Raw genomic sequence first — 23,327 nt, 5'->3', positions numbered from 1 at the left:
CATATCGTTACAACGACGGGGGCGGGTGCAATCGCACACGACATCGCTAGCAAACACTAGCGATGTTGCAGAGTGTAAAGCACCCTTTAGGATAATAAGCCACTCCAGAAACTCTATTTGCAAATATGTGTTTCATGTTGTTTTCCCCTCCTCCGTGCAAAGCAGGAGATCTTATTTGGTTAGGTGAGAGGCCTCTGACTGGGGGTTGATATTGAATTTTAGGATTGCTGCATCCAATAGGTGGCGCTGGAGTTTAAGTCTTTTTCCTCCTTGAAGAGGTTATTTGCATATTTACATTCGCAGAAAACGTTAATTTTGAGCTAATAAACTTAATTGTTGATTTGTCTGGTATTTGATAATATATTATTTATTATTTATATTATCACTGCAATATATTTTAGTCTAATTTTTGTTTCTATTTGTTTTATTATTAATTCGCTCTTTTTGTTTTGTTCTACCTTCTAAGTGGAACTTATTCACAAGAAGTTCTCAGACTTGATTCAAAGAATTAACATAACAACTTCCACAAAACTAGTGGAAAAGCTTTTTGAGAAAAATGTTTTTTCAATGGAAGAGATGGATTGTGTACTTGCTGAAAAGACCAGCCAAACAGCAGCAAGGATACTTATTGCAATGGTTTTGAAAAAAAGTGAAGAATCTTGCAATTGTTTTCTCCAGCTTCTTGAAACATATGATCAATTTCTTTTTCGGGACCTTTATGGAACAAGTGAGTACTTACAATGTTTGATTTTTTTAGTTGATGCAAGAGTGATCTCAAACCTGTAGGTCTCACACTTATAGCATGCTCTAACTTGTAGTTTCAAACAATAAGAAAGTAAAGATGAGTGGGAGTTCGGTTCGGCAGGTTCAGCCGGATTTTAGATAAAGTTCGGTTTTGTCCCACACTTGACCTGACCCCCAATGGAAGCCGCTAAGGCTGATTTCACATATCCGGTATTTTCCCAGAAGCCGAATCCAGCACAAATGCAGTACAATTACATCCATTTACAATGGAAGCGCGATACCATGCTTCATACACAACTGCATGTGTCCGCATGGTGTCGCGCTTCCATTGTAAATGAATGTAACTCTACTGCATTTGTGCCATATCCGTCTTTCGGCAAAATACCGGAGATGTGAAACCAGCCTTATTGGGCAGTTCAGGTCTCCGCCCACATGCAGCCAGCCATAAGCAGATCACTTCAAGGGGCAGGTGGGCAGGGTTTTTACATTTTTTTTCCTTGTGGTGCACACCACATCTGATTACGCTGTTGTTACCCCCAGTGAGAGCCACTGAAAGACTGCCAGCAGCTCACACTGACACTCAATACAAAATTAACGTTTACTTTAAATTAGATGAATTTATTTTGTTAAGTGTGTAAAAATTATATTTTCTCTTTCTCACAAAGAGTAATCAAATTCAGTTAATAATACAATTCTAAAGCATGAAAAAGTACCAAGACCCACATAGAAAATCAAATACACACTGAAATAATAATAGCATGGTTAATACACATTGAATAGAGGTGGATAAGGTGCATGCAACCTGACCCACCCCTATATAACCCATGCAGAAGCGAGTAGAGGATAGTTAACACAGACTATTTCACTAACAGTATTTATAGGATTCCAAACAGTAAGGCCATGTGCGCACGTTGCGTTTTTTCATGCGTTTCCGCAGCGTTTTGAGCTGCAGCGTTTTAATGCACAATTGCATGTGTTTTGATTTTCAAGCAAAGTCTATGGAAAATAGGGCTTTCTTGTGTGCATGATGCTTTTAAAAACGCAGCGTTTTTGGTGTAAAAAAATTGTCAAAATCTCTGCGTTTGAAGAAGTAACATGTCAATTGTTTTTGCCATTTTTGCAGCGTTTTGCTAACATTGAAGTCAATGAGAATTATCAAAACACATCCTATAACAAAATTCTAGCGTTTTACATGCTTTTTTGATGCAAAACGCATGCTTTTTTAACTAAATTAAAACATGCGTTTTTAGCATTATAATGAGGTCAAGATGATTCCTTTTGACCTCACATCCAGAGCGACTCCAAATAAAGAGTAAAACAATCATTTTATTTTATTTAGAACATTATTATTAATTCTCAATTATAATTTTCGGGAAACTATCATTATAGTGTATTATTTAAAGGGGTTTTTTTTGGTTTTTTTCCATTTTTTTCATAGTGTTTGAATGTTCCAACTTTAATTAGTAGTGTCTTTGTAATGAAAACGCAATCCATTTTAACCACTGGAAATGCATGTAAAACGCGGCAAAAATGCCAGAAAAACGCATGCGTATTTCCAGCGTTTATGTGGTCAAAACCAAATTTGACAATGAAAAATTCTGCCAAAGGATGCGTTCATTTCTGCAAGTTACTGAACGCAATGTGCGCACATGGCCTAAAGGGTATAAATGGCATGGCTAATACATACAGGATAAAGGTGGACAAGGTACATACAACCTGACCCGATGCGTGTAGCTTAAGGGCTCGTGCACACGTTGCGTAATTGCATACATTTACGCTGCGTATAGCACTGCAGCGTAAATGCATGTGTCCTGCGTCCCCTGCACAATCTATGAAGATTGTGCATGAGACGTGTGCACGTTGCTTTTATAAACGCAGCGATTTGGGTGCTAAAATTTTGACCCAAATCCGTGCGTTCATAAAATAAGCATGTCAATTATTCCGTGCGCTATGGATGCAGCTCCCACTCTATCTATGGTGGGGGCAGCAGCCATAGCGCATGAAATCGACTTTTTTTGTAAAGAAAAACTGCATCCATTATGCAGTGTTTCTGCAGCGATTTGAAGCGCACATGCGCTGTCAAATCGCTGCAGAATATTCAGCAGGTACATGCGCATGAGCCCTAAAGCAGCTTCATCAGGGATAAAGGTACAGATGTTTGTCTTGGTTGAAAAGAAAAATATTAATTCCTATTCACACAAAAGATTGTTTGTAGATTTTTTTTAAATGCTCTAATTCCTAAAAGGTAAATAAAAAATACATGGACTACATTTTTTACTAACTTTATGTGAGCTTTTGTGCATGATTACAATTCATTAAACACCCTGTGTATGGCTAAGGCTACATTGAGACAGTGAGATTTTGGCGATGTACAGCAACATTGCATCTAATGATTTCTTTTAAGGCCCTTTCACACACAGAGATAAATCTTTGGCAGATCTGTGGTTGCAGTGAAATCATGGTCATATTGTTCCATTTGTACACTGCCACAAACCTGGCACTGATTGCCCACAATTTCAGTGCAACCACAGATCTGCTGCAGATTTATCTGTGTGTGTGACAGGGCCTTTAGTGTAGCATTTTGACCTACCATAATTTGAAATGTTTTCAAATGGATTTGATTATCTTTTCTTTTTTTGGTAAATGTGCAAATGCATCCACAAAAGAGAAGTGTAAATTCACCTATCAAAATTATGTGGGTGTATAGGCAACTAGGATGGTAGTGGTACTACAGTGCAGGCAGAAAATGCAGAATATGTTTGTATGGCCGGAGTCACACTTGCGAGGGACTCGAGCGAATCTCGCATCGCATCACCTGGCACGGCCTGACACTCTCCAGACACGAGCATGCAGCTGCATAGAAATACATGCAGCTGACCTGCTTCTTTCAGGAGAGTGTGCGGCTGTGCCGGGTGATGCGATGTGAGACTCGTGAGAGTCCCTCACAAGTGTGACTCCAGCCTGTAGATTTTTCTCTTCCTGGTCTTATGACCATTTGGGAATTTAAAGGGAACCTGTCACCAGTTTTGGGGCCTATAAGTTGCGGCGACCACCAGCGGGTTCTTATATACCTCATTCTAACACGCTGTATATAAGAGCCAAGGTCGCTGTGTAGAATGTAAAAATCACTTTCTAATACTTACCTAAACGGTCACTGTGTTGGAGTTGAGTCATATGGGCGACTCCGTTCTCCGGTGCCGGCACCTCCTCTTTCGACCATCTTTGTCATCCTTCTTCTGAAGCCAGGGTGCATGACGCGTCTTACGTCATCCACACTCGCCGGCATTGAGGTCCTAAGCAAGGCAGATCAAAGTATTGTAGTGCGCCTGCACAGGACCGGCGAGTGTGTATGACGTAGGACGCGTCATGCACAAATGCTTCAGAAGGAGGATGAAGATTGCCAAAAGAGGAGGCACCAGCACCAGAGAACGGAGACACCCATACGACCCATCTGCACCGCAGCGACCGTTTAGGTAAGTATTATAAAGGGATTTTTACATTCTACACAGCGGCCTGGGCTCTTATATGCAGCATGTTAGAATGCTGTATATAAGAGCCTACTGATGGTGGTCGCAGAATATAGGTCCCAAATCTGCTCACAGGTTCCCTTTAACGAGTGAGAGCCAGTGTGCAATTTGCCACTGAATGTGTCAGCCATTATTTTACTATCACAAGCCTTTTTTGTGAAATTATCTGCTAAATAATAAACCCTCTAATAAAATGAGTTAGAAATACACATACAGTGCACAATAATAAAGACTTCATACTTGATATATCTTATTATGATTAATATTGTCATCTATGATGTATATTTTATTTTTTAGATGTTATGTCAAGCATTACGGAAAATGATATTGATGAACTAGAAAAGATTTTGAAGCGGTTTTATCGGTATCCATGCTTTCAAAACTTTTACCCGTTGGGCGAAGAAACAGGCATTGACATAATTTTTGATCTAGAAACAACTTTTACAGATCCTTTACTATGGAAGAAAGACATATACAATCGAAGGAAGGAGAAAATTAAATTTGAAGATGTGTTATATAAACTCAGGAGCCCTTGTATTATTGAAGGAGAAGCTGGGAAGGGTAAAAGTACAATGCTAAAAAGAATTGCTGTTCTTTGGGCATCTGAAAAGTGCCAGGCCTTACAAGGATTTAAACTTGTTTTTTTCATCACTTTGCGTGATACGAGTAAAGGTCTTTACGAAACGCTTTGTGACCAACTTCTTCCAGTAACACATAACTGGAGCAAAAATGCATTTTTGCAAAAAATTATTGAACTTGGAGAAAAGGTTTTGTTTTTACTGGATGGTTATGATGAATTCAATTCTGAGAGCTGCAAAGAAATAGACGATCTTATCAAGCAAAACTATAAATTCAATAGTACAGTTATTGTATCTACAAGGACGGAATCTCTCAGAGAAGTGAGACTATATGGTGCTTTGATTGTTGAAACAAGTGACTTCACACTTGAAAGTGCCCAAACCTTGATCAAAAATGTTTTACAGGAAGAAGAAGCTGCTGGTTTGTTGCTTCAGTTAGATGCCTCCGATTTTATGCAAAATCTCATGAAAACGCCGTTATTCCTTGTGATTGCGTGTGCCCTTAGGATGGGAGAAACAGATTTCCAGATGAGCACTCAAACATCTCTGTTTTGTACATTGTATGATTTGATGATTGACAGAGGTCACAACAAAATTAGAGATATACAAGAAAATATTGTGGAAGAGAATATCAACTTGTGTGGAGATTTAGCTCTCAAAGGTCTTTTTGAACAAAAATACGAATTTAGAAAAGAGCAGTTAAAGAATATCTTAGAGGATATCTTGCTTAAAATAGGCTTGTTAAATAAATATTCAGCTCAGAGACAAAATCCAAGTTATAGATTTTTTCACACATCATTCCAGGAGTACACAGCTGGAAGAAGATTATCTCAATTATTATCATCAAATGAAACTGCCCAAGTAAAGGAAGGAGAATGTTATCTCAACAAATTGCAAAACACTTATGATGTTACCAACAGGTTCAAAAACCTACTATTATACACATGTGGATCATCAAAAATGGCTACTCAAAAAGTAATTTGTCATATTAGAAATGTGTGTGAGAAAGAAATGAGTGAAACCAACTCTGATTTTGTTGAGTTTGGAATCAACCTTTTCCATGAAAGTGGAACCAAGAAGGAGATGAATGAAGAATTTGAGCCCATCTTTGCTGGTAAAATATTGCACATTAGCATGCATAATGTGGGTTCTCATCATGTTGAGTTTTTTGAGCACTTACCAGGGTGTCTAAGTGCTCTACATCAGGTAAAATTAGACCTTTTTGGCAAAAAAGGTAATACATATACAGAAGACATAAATGTTCAATCCTCCAATGATCTAAAAGTACTTCAACCTCAAACATACATTTCTAAAAAAGTTGTCAACTTATTTTATGATTGGAATCAAGATCTGCAAACTTTAGAGGTTACAATAAAGAAATTTGATCGTTTGGATAAATACGATGTAAAATTTCTTGGAAAAATATGTTGTTGTGCTAAACATCTAAGACTCAATATTAGCTCAAGTGCTGGAATTACTGGGAATCTCACACGTGTTGTGGACAATTGCAAAAGAATGAGGGAGCTTATTATCAATAACACTCCACTTAGCAGAGATGATGAAGCGCAAATTATCAAAATGATAAATATGAAAACATTAAGTATCTCCAACATGGATAAAGAGCATCGACAAGGTGAATATTAAATGTGTAACTGTAATTTATTATATACATTTTTGTTTGATACATTTTTCATTTTGCCATGGACTTTAACCACTAGTGAGTTCCAGGTTCCACCATAAAGTGGCAGGCAAAAGTTTTGGCACCCCTGGGGAAAATTACTGTTATTGTGAACAGTTAAGCAAGTTGAAGATGAAATGATCACTCAAAGACAAAGTTAAAGATGACACAATTTCTTTGTATTTTAGACAATAAAACCCAATTATTTTCATGTTTTTCATTTTAAAAATTACAAACAGGAAAATGGGCCAGTGTAAAAGTATGGACATCCTTGGAGATTTATGTTCTCTAATAACTTTGACCTAGGTTTCAGACATTAGTTAGCCTGTTAGCGTTATGGCTTGTTTGTTCACTATCATTGTTAGGAAAGGCCAAGTTATACAAACTTCACAGGTTTATAAAAACCCAGCCTCCTCTAACCTTGTGCCAAAGAAACATCAGTCTTAGGTTCTTCTAAGCAGCTGCCTCGCTCTCTGAAAATGGCGGAGGCTCACAAAGTTAGAGAAGGCTATAAGAAGATAGCAAATTGTTTTCAAGTTGCCCTTTCCTCAGTTCAAAATTTAATTAAGAAATGGCAGAGTTAACAGGAACAGTGAAGGTCAACATACGGTCTTGAAGACCAAGCAAAATTTCTGTGAGAGCTGCTCGTAGGATTGCTAGAGCGGCAAATCAGAACCGCCACTAAACTGCAAAAGATCTTCAGAAAAATTTAACAGACTCTGGAGTTGTGATACATTGTCTCTACTGTTTAGAGACACCTGGCCCTCATGGAAAAGTCATCAGAAGAGAACCTCTCCTGCATCCTCACCATAAATGTCAGCTTCAGAAGTATGCAAAAGAGCATCTAAACAAGCCTACTGCATTTTGGAAACAAGTCTCGTGGACCAATGAGGTTAAAACACAACTCTTGGCCACAATTATCAAATATTTGTGTGAAGGAAAAACAGCACAGCATTTCAGGAAAAGAACATATCGCCAACCATCAGGCATGGGGGTGGATCAGTCATGCTTTGGGGTTCTGTTGCAGCCAATAGCACTGGGAACATTTTACGGATAGAGGGAAGAATGGATTCAATGAAATTTCAACATATTCTTGATGCAAACATAACACCATCTGTAAAAAAGCTATAGTTGAAAAGAGGATGGTTTCTACAAATGGATAATGATCCTAAGCACACATCAAAATCCACAATAGATGACCTCAAAAGGAGCAAATTGAAAGTTTCACAATGGCCCCCACAGTCCCCTAATCTAAACATCATTGAAAATCTGTGGCTAGACCTCAAAGGAGGAGTGCATGCAAGAAGACCCAGGAATCTTGCAAAACTTGAAAATTCCTCAAACAAGAATTGAAAGACTCTTGGCTGGTTACAAAAAGTATTTACAAGCTGTGATACTTGCCAAAGGGGGTGCAACTAGGTACTAACCACGCAGGGTGCTAAAACTTTTGCATCAACCCATTTTCCTTTTTTTATTTTAAAAATGTAAAAAATGAAAATATTCATTTTTTTTTGCCTAAAATATAAAGGAAATGTGTCATCTTTAGCTTTATGCCTTTTAGAGATCATTTAATCTTCAACTTGCTTAACTGTTCATCATAACAGTAATTTTGACCAGGAGTACGCAAACTTTTGCATGCCACTGTTTGCTGGTCAGTGAGACCCATGTAGAAGAGTTAGTATATACCAGCTCATAACATCTCGAGCCCAACCTACCATGTAGAAGAGAGTTTAAAATCCCTTCTTAAAAATAGTAGAAGAGTTGAATAAGTTAATTAAGAGTTCCCAGAATACGTTTTTAAACTACCACTGAACAATTGGAGAATTCAAGCAATGAGGATCTGATAGTCATTTCCAATTTTCTCCCCAACAGCATAGGAGCAACACTTTTGTCTGGCAAGCTATCATGAGAGATGGGTAATACAACAGCAACCATACATACATTTGTATTTTTCTTACAAGTATCTTTAGTGTAAAGTCGCTAAACACATTAGCTTGCAGTCACCAAATGATTCTTTGTCCAATCATTCAGCCATCAGACATTTCAGCTGACTCTCCTATATATAGAACTCAATGAGAATACAGGAGAAAGTGACCAGGTGACATGTTGGCCAGTGACTTATCTTCAGGAGAACAATACAATTGTCAAACAAAAACTGGACATGCGTGATCGACGTCTCTACTGACTATCAGTTTGTCAATGCTGCCGTACACATTAGACTGTTGCCTATACCAATCAATATTGTTGATTCTGCCCAATATTAGAGACCGATAAATGGCCAATATCTAATGGCTAACTCCTTAACCAGAAAAACCTACAGAGCTAGATAGAGTTACTAACCAGAGAATTGAATAAAAATTATGTCTTTATTAGAAATAATTTTTTTAAATTAAACAAAAAATCAGGGGATAAACTAAAAACATTTCCTGTTCATAATGTCCATTATAGAAACACGTGTGCGTTACAGAATAAATAATAAATAATAAATAGCCACTATATAGAGATATGCAAGTTTTCAAAAGACAGCCACTAGGGGTCACTATTGTACAGAGGAAGGTGCAAAATAAATCAATTCATATAAATTATTGAAATATACCTACTTAGGCTAGTGCAATATAGTTACATAGTTACATATAGTTACATAGTTACTAAGGTTGAAAAAAGACCTAGGTCCATCTAGTTCAACCTTCCTCCACCAGTTCTACATTTGGTCACTAAGTCATTTATAACCAACAATGTTGTGTGTACTGAGGAAATCATCCAGCCCTTTTTTGAAAGCTGTTCTAGTATCTGCCATTACTACCTCTTGTGGTAGGGTATTCCACAGTCAGACTGCTCTAACTGTAAAGAACCCTTTCCTATTTAGCTGCCGGAATCACTTTTCTTCCACTCGCAGTGAGTGCCCCCTGGTCCTTAGTATTGTCTTCGGAAGAAATAAGTCATGTGCCAGTCCTTTATATTGACCACACATATATTTATACATAAAAATGAGATCTCCTCTGAGACGTCTTTTTTCTAAGCTAAACATATCTAACTTTTTCAACCTGTCATCATATGGGAGGCCTTCCATTCCTTGTAGTAGTCTAGTTGCCTGCCTTTGAACTGACTCTAACTTCTGAATGTCCTTTTTAAAATGTGGAGTCCAAAACTGGATCCCATATTCCAGATGTGGCCTTACAAGTGATTTATAGAGGGGTAATAATACGTTGGGATCGTGGGATCTAATCTCTCTTTTTATACACCCTAGAATCTTGTTTGCTTTTGCAGCTGCTGCCTGACATTGAGTGCTGCTGCTCAGCTTATTTGTAATGAGAATACCCAAGTCCTTCTCCTGTTCTGTAGTCCCGAGTTTACTTCCATTTAATGTATATGCAGTTATAGGATTACTCCGTCCTAGGTGCATTACTTTACATTTATCAACATTAAATCTCATTTGCCAAGTATCTGCCCATTCTGACATCTTATCCAGATCTTTTTGTAATATTATACTATCAAGGTCAGTTTTTAATATCCTACATAGTTTGGTGTCATCAGCAAAGACTGACACTTTACTATCAATCCCATCCACAAGGTCATTAATAAAGAGATTAAAAAGAATTGGTCCTAGCACAGATCCCTGCGGCACCCCACTGCTGACTATGGCCCATTTAGAGAATGTTCCATTTATGACTACTCTTTGTTTCCTATCTTTTAGCCAATTCCTTACCCAGTTGCATATAGTTTCCCCAGTCCTTGCTTCTGGAGCTTTAGTATAAGCCTATTATGTGGTACAGTATCAAATGCCTTTGCAAAGTCCAAATAAATCACATCAGCTGCATTACCAATATCCAGGTTTGCACTTACCCCCTCATAGAACCCCAACAGGTTGGTTAGACACGACTTATCTTTCATGAATCCATGCTGTCTGTCAGTTATTATATTATTTTCTGCAACATCTTTTTGCATGTCATCCCTTAAAATGCCCTCAAAAACTTTGCATACTACTGATGTCAGGCTTACTGGACGGTAGTTGCCTGGATCTACCCTCTTATCTTTCTTAAATATCGGTACCACATCAGCAATCCTCCAATCCTGAGGCACCAACCCTGTTACAAGCTAGTCTAAAAAGATGAGATACAGCGGTCTGTCAATTACGGAGCTCAATTCCCTCAATATTCGTGGATGAATGCCATCTGGCCCTGGGGATTTGTCAATGTTTAATTTACTCAGACGTAGGCATACTTCTTCTTGTGTTAAATTAATTATATCGGGTGGTGAACTTTGATTTTTCACTTGTTGAATGATGCCTGGTACAGTCAGTTCCTTGGTGAACACAGATGAGAAATGCCTATTTAATATCTCAGTCTTTTGTTTGTCCTCTATAACTAACTTGTTATTATATTTTAAGGGGCCAATACTATCCTTTGTTTTCCTTTTGGCATTAATGTATTTATAAAAGATTTTGGGATTTATTTTAATGTCATTGGCGATTTTTGTTTCAGTAGCTAGTTTTGCTTGTTTGATTTCTTTTTTGCATTGCCTATTGATATCTTTATACTCCTGCAATGCTATTTCTGTATTCTCAGCCTTCAAGATTTTAAACGCCCTTTGTTTTTGTTTTATTATACTTTGTACAGTCTTATTTATCCATAGTGGTTTCTTTTTATTCCGGGACGTTTTATTACCAGAGGGTATAAGTTTTTTACAGGACTCTAGCAATATATCCTTAAACTTTCCCCATTTATGGTCAGTATCCCCAGTTACCATGATTTTGTCCCAATCTACACATTTAAGCTCTTCCCTTAATTTGTTGAAATCAGCTTTCCTAAAATTCCAGGTTTTAGCATTTCCCCTTTGAAATGTTCTATTGAATATTACGTTGAAGCTTACCATATTATGATCGCTGGTGCCCAAGTGCTCCCGGACATGTAGATCTGAAATTGTATCCGGTCTATTTGACAGGACCAAATCTAGCAAATTATCTCCCCTCGTCGGTTCATCTACCATCTGAGAGAGGAAATGGTCTTCAATGGTAGATAAGAATTTACAGCTTTTAGCACAACCAGAAGATTCTATGTCCCACTGTATGTCTGGATAGTTGAAATCCCCCATAATAAGAACCCGATTATTATTATTAGCTGCCTTTTCAATTTGTTCCAGTATTTCACCCTCTATTTGTTCAAGTATGTTAGGAGGCTTATAGCAAACTCCAATTAGCATTTTTCCATTATTCTCCTCCCCATGTATATTTACCCATACTGACTCTACATTGTTGCAGTTCCCCCCAATGTCATCATTCAACACAGGTTTTAGGTTAGATTTGATAAATATACACACCCCACCACCTTTTTTGTCTTTCCTGTCCCTCCTAAATGTACTATAACCCTGTATGTTTGTCACCCAGTCATGGCTTTCATCCAGCCAGGTTTCCGTAATGCCCACCACATCATAATCCATGGTTGACATAAGAGTCTCCAATTCATTCATTTTGTTTGCAAGACTTCCTGCATTTGCCAGTAGACATTTAATCCTATTAACACCTTTATTACTCCTAGCCTCCCTATGTTCCTTGCATGTCCCATCCCCCCCTAATCCTTCATTGACCCCTACCATCTCACTGTCTCTATCTGCTCTATCTATCCCCTTTTTTGCTCCACTACCCTCCCTCCCCCCAGATCCTAGTTTAAAAGCTCCTCCATCCGTCTGACCATTTTCTCCCCCAGCACAGCTGCACCTTCCCCATTGAGGTGCAGCCCGTCCCTACCGTAGAGCCTGTAGCCGACTGAGAAGTCAGCCCAGTTCTCCATGAACCCGAACCCTTCCTTCCTGCACCAATTTCTAAGCCACGTGTTTATCTCCCTAAGCTCCCGATGTCTTTCTAGTGACGCTCGTGGCACCGGTAGTATTTCTGAAAACACCACCTTGGAGGTCCTGGACTTCAGCTTCTCTCCTAGTTCCCTGTAATCATTTTTAAGGACCTTCCACCTGCCTCTAACTTTGTCATTAGTACCAATGTGCACCATGACCGCTGGGTTTTCCCCAGCCCCACCCAGCAATCTGTCTATCCGATCCACAATATGCCGAACCCGAGCACCCGGCAGACAACACACTGTTCGGCATTCACGGTCTCGGCGACAGATGACCCTGTCTGTCCGCCTAATTATAGAGTCCCCGACCACCAACATCTGTCTGGGATTTGCTGCTCTCCTATTTCCCTCCTTCCTACAGCAGTTGTTTTCCTGGTTTCTAGGAGCAACGTCCTGCTGTAGTGACCCTAGTCCTGGCCCTTCATTCCTGATATCAGCCAAACAGGCATATTTACTAGGTTGTGCCAGGTCAGGACTAGGCTCCCTGACACTTTTTCCCCTACCTCTTCTTCTAACTGTTACCCAACTACCTACCTCTGGGTCCTAATCTTCTCCACCTCCACCCTCCTCCATATCACTGGCCCCAGCCAGAGAAAGCTCAGTGAGCTCTAAACTCCTCTCCAGGTTTGTAATGCCCCTGAGTGTTGCAAGCTGCTTATTTAGATCAGTTACCTTGGCTTCCAAACACGCAACATGCTTGCATCGAGTGCAGACATATTCACCCTCAAACGGCTGCTCAAGGCATGCATACATCTGACAAGATACACACCTGGTAGCATTGTCCATGAAGCACCTATCAAATGGGGATAAACAGTAAAGTAGAAAAACAAAGAAAAAAAATAAAAAAATGGGAAACGTATAAGGATAAATTCAAACTATGTTCTTGTGTCAAACTATGTAATTGTGTTGAAACTATGCCACACTTATCTTTAAACCCTGCACACATTGCTGCAGAACCTCGTACGCTCAGCACCTCGCTTGATCTGGCTGGTTTATATAGTTCTACAGGACTTCCAGAAGCTGCGAGAAGCTTCTAGAAACAGGTGTGACTAATGCTACTGATTAAATCCCAAGACAAACTTTTTTTTTTTTTTTTGCTTTTTTAACAGTATCACAGACAAACAATTCCCTAATAAAATTAAACAATTACAGTTATCACCACTATGTAATTGTGTTGAAACTATGCCACACTTATCTTTAAATCCTGCACACTTTGCTGCAGAACCTCGCACGCTCGCATAGATTAAAATTATATACAAAATTTGTGCAGAAAAATTAGTTTATAGTGAATCATCCACATTATAAAATAGAATAATATACAGGAAATCAATTTGTCTATACAACAGATAGAAAATAATTAGTGAAAAAAAAATGGATGAAATGAATGAAATATGAGTAATTACATATAATTATTGCACAGCCCAAGCAAGTAATAGAATATAATTCAGAAACATTGAATATTATATTAAACAATTAGGAAGTGAGCAGTCCACATAATGAAGATATTGCAAAACCCCATAAATAGTTATATACATGAAAAAGTGGTATATACCAAAGAACCTAATGGATATTGCACTTGCCCATCAGTGCAAAAAGATATAAGGTGGCTAGGATAATAGTCAAGATTGCAAGAGATACGCAAAAACATGTGATTGTCAGATGACCAATCCTATGTAGTAAGAATATTGCACAACCCCACAAATAAGTATAGAGAGCCTAATAGATATTGCACTCGCCCATCAGTGCAACAAACAGTGGTGGCTGAAATAACAGCCACAATTGCGTGAAATGCACAAAGACAGCCCAAAAGGACAAAGTGCCAGGCTGAAGATTCCGTGCTAGGACCGTGGTAACCATAGGGGAATTATCCTGACGCACATTTCGCCGGGGCTCTTCATGCTATTAAAGACATAATTTTTACTCAAATTTCTAGCTATTAACTCTTTCTAGCTCTGTAGGTTTTTCTGCCCAGTATTAGTTTACTGCATATGGGGGGCCTTTAGACAGCAATGCCTTTTCTATATACGGTAAGTAGCTTTTGACTGAGAACTGATTTTTTCAATTATCTCTGTTCTACATCTACGGCCTTTTTTACAACACTATGTCTCCGGTACATGTGGTATCCGTTTTCACCATAACATAGACACGTTCTCATGTATACTAATTAAAATCAATGAGGATCTTCACACCTCCCTGTTTTCACATGAACCATGTGTCCTTGTCATTCACATGCTGACAAGTCCTTTTTTTCTGGCAGCATGGATCAAATATGGACATCGGTGTCACACAACAGAAAAAAACGGATGATACTGAAATCAATACTTGTTACGTGTAAAAGCTGGCATCATGCCCTGGTGTTAATAATTTTTTCTATAATGATTTATTAATTCTGTTAAATAGCTTTACAAGCTATCTATCTGTCTATCTATGTATCTATCTATCATTTACCTATATATCATTTTTCTATCTTTGGATATGTATTACACATAAAAAAATTTCATTTCAGTATCATGTGTTTTTTCCGTTACCGATAAAACAGACGTTATACAAGCACACACGGACAGCACACAGATGACACAAATGTATACATGGATAGACAAAACGGACTGTGCAACATGTGCGTTTTTTTTCACGAACATATGAAAGATGCCTACCCTTGTAAATCTTGAAAACACAGCGATTAAAAATATTTGCAAATAAGCTCATGAACTAAATAATGTTGCAGCATATGTCACACTGTACAAAGGGCTGAGGAGAAGTAGTACAGTGTATTCCCTACTAGGTGGCAGCAGTGTAGTGAAGGAGAGTCAAAGTAACACTGTAACAGAAGGAAGGCTGAAGTACAGCAGAGTAACTTCAGCATCCAGTTCACAGGTGAACCACCAGGAGGCAATAGAGTAGTCAAATAGTCAGGGTCTGGCCGGGAAGTCAAGTAAGTGCAGAGGGAGAATCAAGATCAATTCAGAAAACAGAATCGAGGTTGTATACCAGGAGATTAGGTATGCAAAAGGGAACACAAAGGGCACAGGGAACAGAAGACAAGACCGGAGGGTGAGGAGACACAAACATGGGAAGAGGATGAAGTGGGATTAGTAAACAAATGACAGGAGCAGAAAGTCAGGGACTGGGACAGACAAACGAATGGGGGAAGGTACAGGTCAGGGCACGGTATCTAGGAGTCGGACCAAACAGGAAATCTCACCAGAGCCAGTCACAGGCTGCAGAGCAAAACTATAACCAGTGCTGGAATGCAGGTGCAGCGCCTAGATATAATGTCTCCTGAAACCAGAACAAGTCCAATGGGAGTTAACTCCTGACATGACCAGACCGGGTCTGGGAAACTCTGGAGCGGGGAATATCTGTCCTGGATTGGGGAATATCTGTCCTGGATCATGACAGTTTACATGTGTCTTTTCTATTCTAGAGATCTTGTTAGATGGGTTAGAGAAGCTTTATGAAATTCAAAAGCTAATTCTGCACAACATCAGCATAAGTGAAAGAGATGGGGAAATCCTGGGTGAGTACTTACCATAACTAACTAAATTATATTGTTATTATTTTAATAATCATGGTTTATGTTTTTCCAGAGGACCTGTTTACTTTTTTGCCATATCTCCTTCACTAAATAGTTGTACCCCTTGAGAAATCACACTTCTGGTGCATCTTTCCTTTGATCTGATTTGTACTCATATAGTACATATAGGGACATCTAGGGAAACATATAGGGAATCTAAAAATAATATTTTTTTCTTAGAGAGCAATTTTCCCTAATTCAAAAACTAGTGAGATGAAATTGTCCACATTAACTCAAAACTATATTTTTTCTTCTTTTGAATCTGATAGTAATATCTGAAAGTGTAAACTGAAAAGACATAGCTGCCAGATGGCCTATGTTTAGCTAATAGCTATAAGAATAAGGCACAGCACTTTGGTGAAGGCATTGTGTCCGTCATTATTTACAAGGCACAGTACCATACTTTTAGTAGCTGCTGTGCATGCTATTACAGCTCCTCACTGCTTTGAGTCATTCAAGTAAATGGAACTGAGATGCAATACTAGGCACAGCAGGTACTAAAAGTAGAAAGCCATACCCATTAAATAAATTGGGACATGGCCCTTACTGCTGGGCTGCGGCCAATGTTCTCCCTAAGCTAATCAGTTTGGAAAGAAGAGAGTTGAAACAACAAAGAAATGAGAGCAACAAAGCCAATTACAGATGTTTCAGTCCACAGAGTGTGGATTTTTTTAACTCTATCATTTTCAGATTGCTCAGATGAAAGGAGTTATCAACTAATCGGGCAAATAATCCATATTTTTCCCGCTTATAACATAATAAAACTTATACTCATCTCCGATGCTGGCGCCATTCCAAAGGTGACTGGACAATCTATTCCGGGATCATATAACTGTGGGACGTCAACGGATCCCAGCAGCCAATCAGCACCCGCTTCACTCTCCCCATCTTCGGACCTATCACATAAATTTTGAGCAAGAGATAGGGCAACAGCGCTCACTTCTTCCAGATGTAAGCCTATTATCCGATGGCAGGCAGAGTAAAACAACTGTGATTGGCCACTGGGATTGCTTGATGTCACAGTTACACAATCCTGGGAGAGACAGTGCTGACACCGCTGGAAAGGCGTCGACACTGGAGCTGAGTATAAATAAGTTCTATTATTTTAAGGGAGAAAAATAAATGAATTGAGAGGTAGACAACCACTTTAAGATTCATTTACATGGCAAAATTATTGTGTTCTTAAGGTTACTTGTTTCACAATAATCTTGCAATCATATTGGACTGCTGATTAACCAATTATTGAGCAGAATGCTAATTTATCAGTTGAAATGATCTATCAGCAGCACAAAGTCCTGTCGAGAATAATGGAAGACTATGTTCTCTCAGCAATCTGTTACAAATCATTCAATGGGCATCATAATGGTCTGCCTGTGTAAACAAGCAAACTAACGGCCAACGATCAGCAAACAAGCTGCGGATTGGAGGTCATTTAGTCCGGCACATCATTTACAGTATTTTTCTGACTATAAGACGCACCGGACCATAAGACGCACCCTGGTTTTAGAGGAGGATAATAAGAAAATAAAATTTTAAGTAAAAAATGTGGTCATGACACACTGTTATGGGGCGAGGATCTGCTGCCTACACTGTTATGGGGGTAATGTCCCCAAATTCTCTGCTAAGGTACCCCATCCTGGTAATGATCCTCCTGCCTTGTATATGTACCCCATCCTTGTATATGCCCTTATCCTCTTATCCTGCTATATACTGGCATCCTGCTATATACCACCATCCTGCTATATACCCCCATCCTGCTATATACTGCCATCCTGCTATATGCTCCCCATCCTGATATATACTGCCATCCTGGTATATGCCCTTATCCTGCTATATACCCCCATCCTGCTATATGCCCTTATCCTGCTATATACCCCCATCCATCCTGCTATATACCCCCATAAATCCTGGTATATGGCCCCATGCTGCTATATGGCCCCATTCTGCTATATGGCCCCATCCTGCTATATGACATGTATCCTGTATCACACAAAGAAATAAACGTTTATACTCACCTTTCCTCGCTCCATGCAGCATCGCTCCTCCCCCTGTCTGTTGCGACAGTAGCGCCGCTGATCTGTGTGGAGCCGTCACTGTTCCCTGCAGCATCGCTCGTCCTGCTGTCTGCTGGTCAGCTGACCTGCGTGACTAGCGGCGCACACAGCGATGACGTCATCACTGTGCTCACCGCTCGCTACACAGATCAGCTGGCCGGCAGACAGGAGGAGATCACGGTGCTGCAGGTGAACGGTGACGGGTGAGTATACTGATTGACTGCCCCCGGCACTGACCTGTGTGGAGCCATTTCCCTGCAGCATCGCGATGTCCTCCTGTCTGCCGGCTGATGTGTGTGGGGAGCGCGCACAGGGATGACGTCATCTTTGTGCTCACCGCTCGCTACACAGATCAGCTGGCCGTCAGACAGGAGGAGATCGCGGTGCTTCAGGGGAACGGTGACGGGTGAGTGTACCGTACTTATTCACTGCCCCCCGCGCTGATGATGATGCGCGGGGGGCAGTGAATACAGCCGCACATGATCACACCAGGCTGCAGTTGCCAGGGCTGATCATGGCCGGCTGTTTAATATGCGCACCCCCCGCCCATCATCCCGCCCACCTGTCAGCGCTGGCTTCAATGCTGAGAGCTGATGGGCGGGAGGATGGGCGTGCATATGTAATGAACGGGCCCACGTGGTCACGGCAGGCACTGTTACAGCCTGCTCGTGCCACAGATGACCCGCTCCACCGCAGCACAATCATTCCCAGCCGCAGCCCTATATTCAGACCATAAGACGCACCCCCCTACTTTCCCCCAACATTTGGGGGGAAAAAAGTGCGTCTTATGGTCCGAAAAATCTAAATTGTCTCTTAGAGGGAACAGTGGCTGTAGCTCTTTCTCTATGTCTTCTGAGAGTTAGATCACCACAGATCTAAAATGTAGGTTGCTGTTATTTTAATATTACAAAAACATTTTTGTATAAGATTGCACAGTGTAATATGGTGATAAAAGAAGCCTTAGTAACAACTTATAGCTGTATGAGCCAAATATTTATCTTTTCTTTTCGCATTATATAATACTGAACCAATATATTTTTCTAACCTAATTTACAGCAAATGGTATTTCGCATTTAAAGAATCTAGAAGTCTTGAAATTGTCCGTTCTACCCAACATCGGAAGTTCCATGGAACATGTAGTAAAATCAATTTCACACTGTGAAAAAATAAAAGAACTTCATCTTATTAACTGCTGTTTTACTTCAAAAACTCTGAATATTCTTTGTAAGTACTACAAATGTTACTTTACAATCCATCTAGGTAGGACAAGTTGTGGAGACACGGGGGTCAGTGAGTGCTCTTGTCCGCCTTTAGAAAGACTGCATGGACCAGAGCTCATCCCAGCTGAACATCCAAACTCCTTACCCGTGGGCAGAACACTACTCAGACAACACACAATAATTAGACTTTATTGGATCCACCACAAAGGCATATAACATAAAACAATGCAAATCACACAATGTTACAGGTACAGAGTCTTACCCTTCCGCTGGCTCACCAGGGAATAGAATATTCATGCCTTCGGAGCTACCACGACCACATACCCCAAACCAGCAGCACCCTGCTTTTGGCAGTCATCCACCTAGAATAGGATAGTGAAAAGTGTAGAAAGCGTCAAGAGCACAGCAAAGTCCATAGCCAGGTAAGGAAATTGTCCCCAAACTGGGTTTCTTCCAGCCACATTTTAGGATCCTTGGCGGTGCTCCTGCACAATGTAATCCAGTTTCAGATTCTCTAGCCAGCGCCGAAGTGTCTAGGCTGGGTAATGGCCTTCCAACCGGGATCGAAACCTCTAGATTACAGCCATGTAGCAAAAGAACAACCTGGTGACTCCAAGAGTCCCTTTTTATCTCTCCCAGGCACTCATTCCCAGGTGGTCTTACCGGATTAGTTGAACAAGGCTGTGCTCTTATTGGGTGGCATTTCAATCCGCATAGGTAATTCTCATCTGAGTTAGGTAGACAGAGAGACTGATGGAAGTTACATTAATTTAGCAATCCACATTCTCAGACAATGGGAGGCTTCAATAGTCCTGGGGAAAAAAATGACTCAACAAACACTAGTTAACACGCAAAAGAGACTTTTGTCTGGCCAAATTAAGAACATTAATCTCTGACAGATATTGAACAGGGCCGTGTCTTCACACAGGTTAACAGTAGACCTGTACATTTATTTTGGCCTCACACGTCAGTTTTTTGGTAGGTGTGCTATCCATTACTATTAGTATTACAGAACCTATAACAATGATTGTGCCTCTTTACATGTCTCTGACCAATTTTCCACACAAAAAAAGGAGACATGTCCTATGTGTGATAATAGTCCCTACTCACAGTCTTCCCGTGAGGTAGGATATTAGAGGTCAGTGCAAAGAGGGCTCAAAGTAGACAAAAAGGAGAAAGCAAAATAAAAGTCAGGTCACAGTCTGAGGTCAAACTATCTGGAAGGAAACGGAACAAGAAAAAAAAGGATTGAGAAAAATGAGTAGTCAAAGGAAAATCCAAGGTCAGCAACGGAGATCAAATTACAATTCAGTGCACAAAGCAAACACACACCACTTGAGCATAGCTACAACTGGCAATGGTCTGACCTTTGACAAAGTGCTAAATAGCCCTCTATTCATCTAGAACGGATGACATCTGGAAGAGTTCCCACATACCCAGACCAATAGAACAGCTGAGCTGTCATTCACACTACTCAAACCGTTGCCTCAGATTGAACGATTAAGCTGTCACTCAAAATCCTGACAGCTCAGCAAGCCCTCCATCCAATAGGGCAGCAAAGCTGTCATTCTTATGTTTCATTCGATACCGTGAATGGTGGAATCGTGCCACTACCTTGATCCATGTTGCAAATTAAAACTTGCCACTACAAGTCAAAGGCTACATGAATAACACACAGAATGTTTATATGGAAAAAAATGGATGTGACAAGGATTGTAAAAACTAGTGCATGGACCAAAAAAGGGTCCAGCACACTGAAGAAACTATGGACCATTTTTCATATATGAGAAAAACTGTTGTGTGAGACTGGCTTCAGTTCAACATGAAGATTCAGTATCCAGACTTAGGCCCAAAAGTACCATAGAAGAGTTGATGCCGAAGACTTGGACTATAGCACTGATAACTGCAAGCAATTTCATAGGCTTCTTTAACACAAAAGGAAAGATTTACTAATCTTTACAAATATTTATCTTGCATAAACTTTGACGAGAAAGTCTTCAAATGTGTAAACTCTATGGAAACTAAATATGGTGTATTTTTAGATACTTTTGTCTAACTTTACACCACTTATTAGAAGGCTAATGCCAATATTTAGACCATGATTTTGTCGTAGTTTTGGTGCAAATTCATAACTCTGATAAAAGCTCATAAACGGAAGGAAAATATATGGAAAGAAAGTTATTAGAACGCTTAAAGGAGTATTCTTAAGTTTCCAAGTTATCCCCTATCAGTAGGATAGGGGGACAACGTCCCGATTTCTGAGGTATGACCATTGAAACCTCTACCAATTCCAAGATCCGTAGTTCTGAAGATTTTTAGAGTAAACACTTTGATGAATAAGAGCCATTGAGTTCTTTTTATCTCACCTTGTGATATTACATGTCTTAGAATGGAGCTAGCTTCCCCAAAAGAACGTACACAGAATATGTACAGTAGGCTGCAAAAAGCCTTAATGACTTATATCTAGTTTCTAGGACTATTGTGCAGAGAAATAAAATGATTGCTTTGAGGTTCTAATGCAAAATTTCCTATTGACATAATCCAATCATATGGTTTTCTTGTGCTATTGTTGACTTATGTGGTAGAGAGGACTTAGGTCCCCTGAATAATCATGGCTCAGGTACACCTTCAACCAAAGATCAATGATGAACTAATGATCCAATTACACAAGGTAAATGAAATTATACTGACTTGTGGTTTCATCACTAATTAATAAGTTTGATTAGCACATGTGACAATATAGGATGTACATATAATGTGCTGTATCTAATAATTAAGATTCTATGTATGTTTTTAACTAATATTTTTGCAGCAAACATTCTAACAAAGTTCATGAACCTTGAAATACTTGACTTGTCTGATAACGTTTTGGAAGATGATGAGGAGTTATCACTGGAAGCTCTTGGTAAGTATATAGAGTACATGCATTGTTGATTAAAGGGGTTGTCCCCTACTTTTACATTGATGTCCTATCTTTAGGATAGTAATCAAAAATAACGTCTGGAACACCATACTGAGTCTGAACTGGGTGCAAAAATCCTAAAAAATCTACACTATATGGAGAGAAGGTATGCACACTAGTGACTATGTAAGGGAAATTAGGGGAATTCCCCTTATATAGTCACTGGTGTGCATACCTTCTCTCCATATACTATCCTTAGGATAGGTCATCAATATCTAATCGGCCAGGATCAACACCTCGCACTCCCGCCAATCAGCTGTTCCTGGTCTCGGCGGTGGCAGCAGGAGGCTGGAAATGCTCAGTTCCAGCGCTGCTCCATCTTCTGATAGCGGCTGCAGCCGGGTACTGCACATCCGCCTACTATTGATTAGAATAGGAGGTGGATGTGCAGTACCTGGCTGCAGCCACTATCAAAAGATGGAGCAGCGCATGTACTGAGCATTTCCGACTGCCTGCTGCCGCTGCTGGGACAGAGAGCAGCTGATCGGTGGGGCTGCAGGGTGTCTGACCCTGGCCGATCAGACATTAATGACTTATCCTAAGGATGAGCCATCAAGGTAAAAGTAGTGAACAAGCTATTTAAACTAATATCAGTCTGCATGCAATGCTAACCTTTAAAATCTTTTTACAGGTCAAACCTTGACTCATCTGCCATCACTAACAACCCTGTTACTTCCTGGAGGTGCAAATGTTAAGTGTGGTTTGGGTGCACTGATAACTCACCTTGGAGAACTCCCAAGACTGTCCAAACTTGGCTTTAGAAGGTGGTACATGACGGATGATGATCTGACTGAATTAGGTGAGTGTATATACAACATTTTTACAGTTTCTGTGTAGTGATTTTTGACAGTATTGACAATGTGTAACTAGCCTGTCTTCACTGATAAAAATATTTTCATCTTTGTGCTTTTGTTATTCTCTCCCCATCTTCTAAGATCCATAGGTTTTTTTTTTAATTTCTTTTTTCTCTTCACATCTCTTTCTTTTTTTTATGTGTTTGAAGAGTTGTAGCCTTAAATGTCAGTATGAACTTTACCATGAAATGTACTCAAAATGCGGAAGAAGATCAGTTTGGGGTAAAATGGTGAAAAAATGCTATTTTGGCATTTATGCTTGGGTTTCATTTTTACGCCATATATTGGAT

At 39.7% G+C, this 23,327-nt stretch overlaps 1 protein-coding gene across 1 annotated transcript in view; it reads left to right on the top strand.

Moving 5' to 3' along the window:
* Positions 1 to 471: 471 nt before the first annotated feature.
* Positions 472 to 23,327, top strand: part of NLRC4 (NLR family CARD domain containing 4) — a 35,462-nt gene continuing 12,606 nt past the window's right edge. The window contains exons 1-6 of the mRNA XM_075338132.1: positions 472 to 727; positions 4,569 to 6,482; positions 15,798 to 15,890; positions 19,058 to 19,225; positions 22,034 to 22,126; positions 22,815 to 22,982. Of these exons, the coding sequence (XP_075194247.1) occupies positions 568 to 727; positions 4,569 to 6,482; positions 15,798 to 15,890; positions 19,058 to 19,225; positions 22,034 to 22,126; positions 22,815 to 22,982 (2,596 nt within the window). The 5' untranslated portion in view covers positions 472 to 567. The remainder of the gene's footprint in view (positions 728 to 4,568; positions 6,483 to 15,797; positions 15,891 to 19,057; positions 19,226 to 22,033; positions 22,127 to 22,814; positions 22,983 to 23,327) is intronic.

Source organism: Anomaloglossus baeobatrachus, chromosome 3 (assembly GCF_048569485.1).
Source record: "Anomaloglossus baeobatrachus isolate aAnoBae1 chromosome 3, aAnoBae1.hap1, whole genome shotgun sequence".
NCBI classification, from domain to species: domain Eukaryota; kingdom Metazoa; phylum Chordata; class Amphibia; order Anura; family Aromobatidae; genus Anomaloglossus; species Anomaloglossus baeobatrachus.
This window is presented reverse-complemented; position numbering and strand designations above follow the sequence as displayed.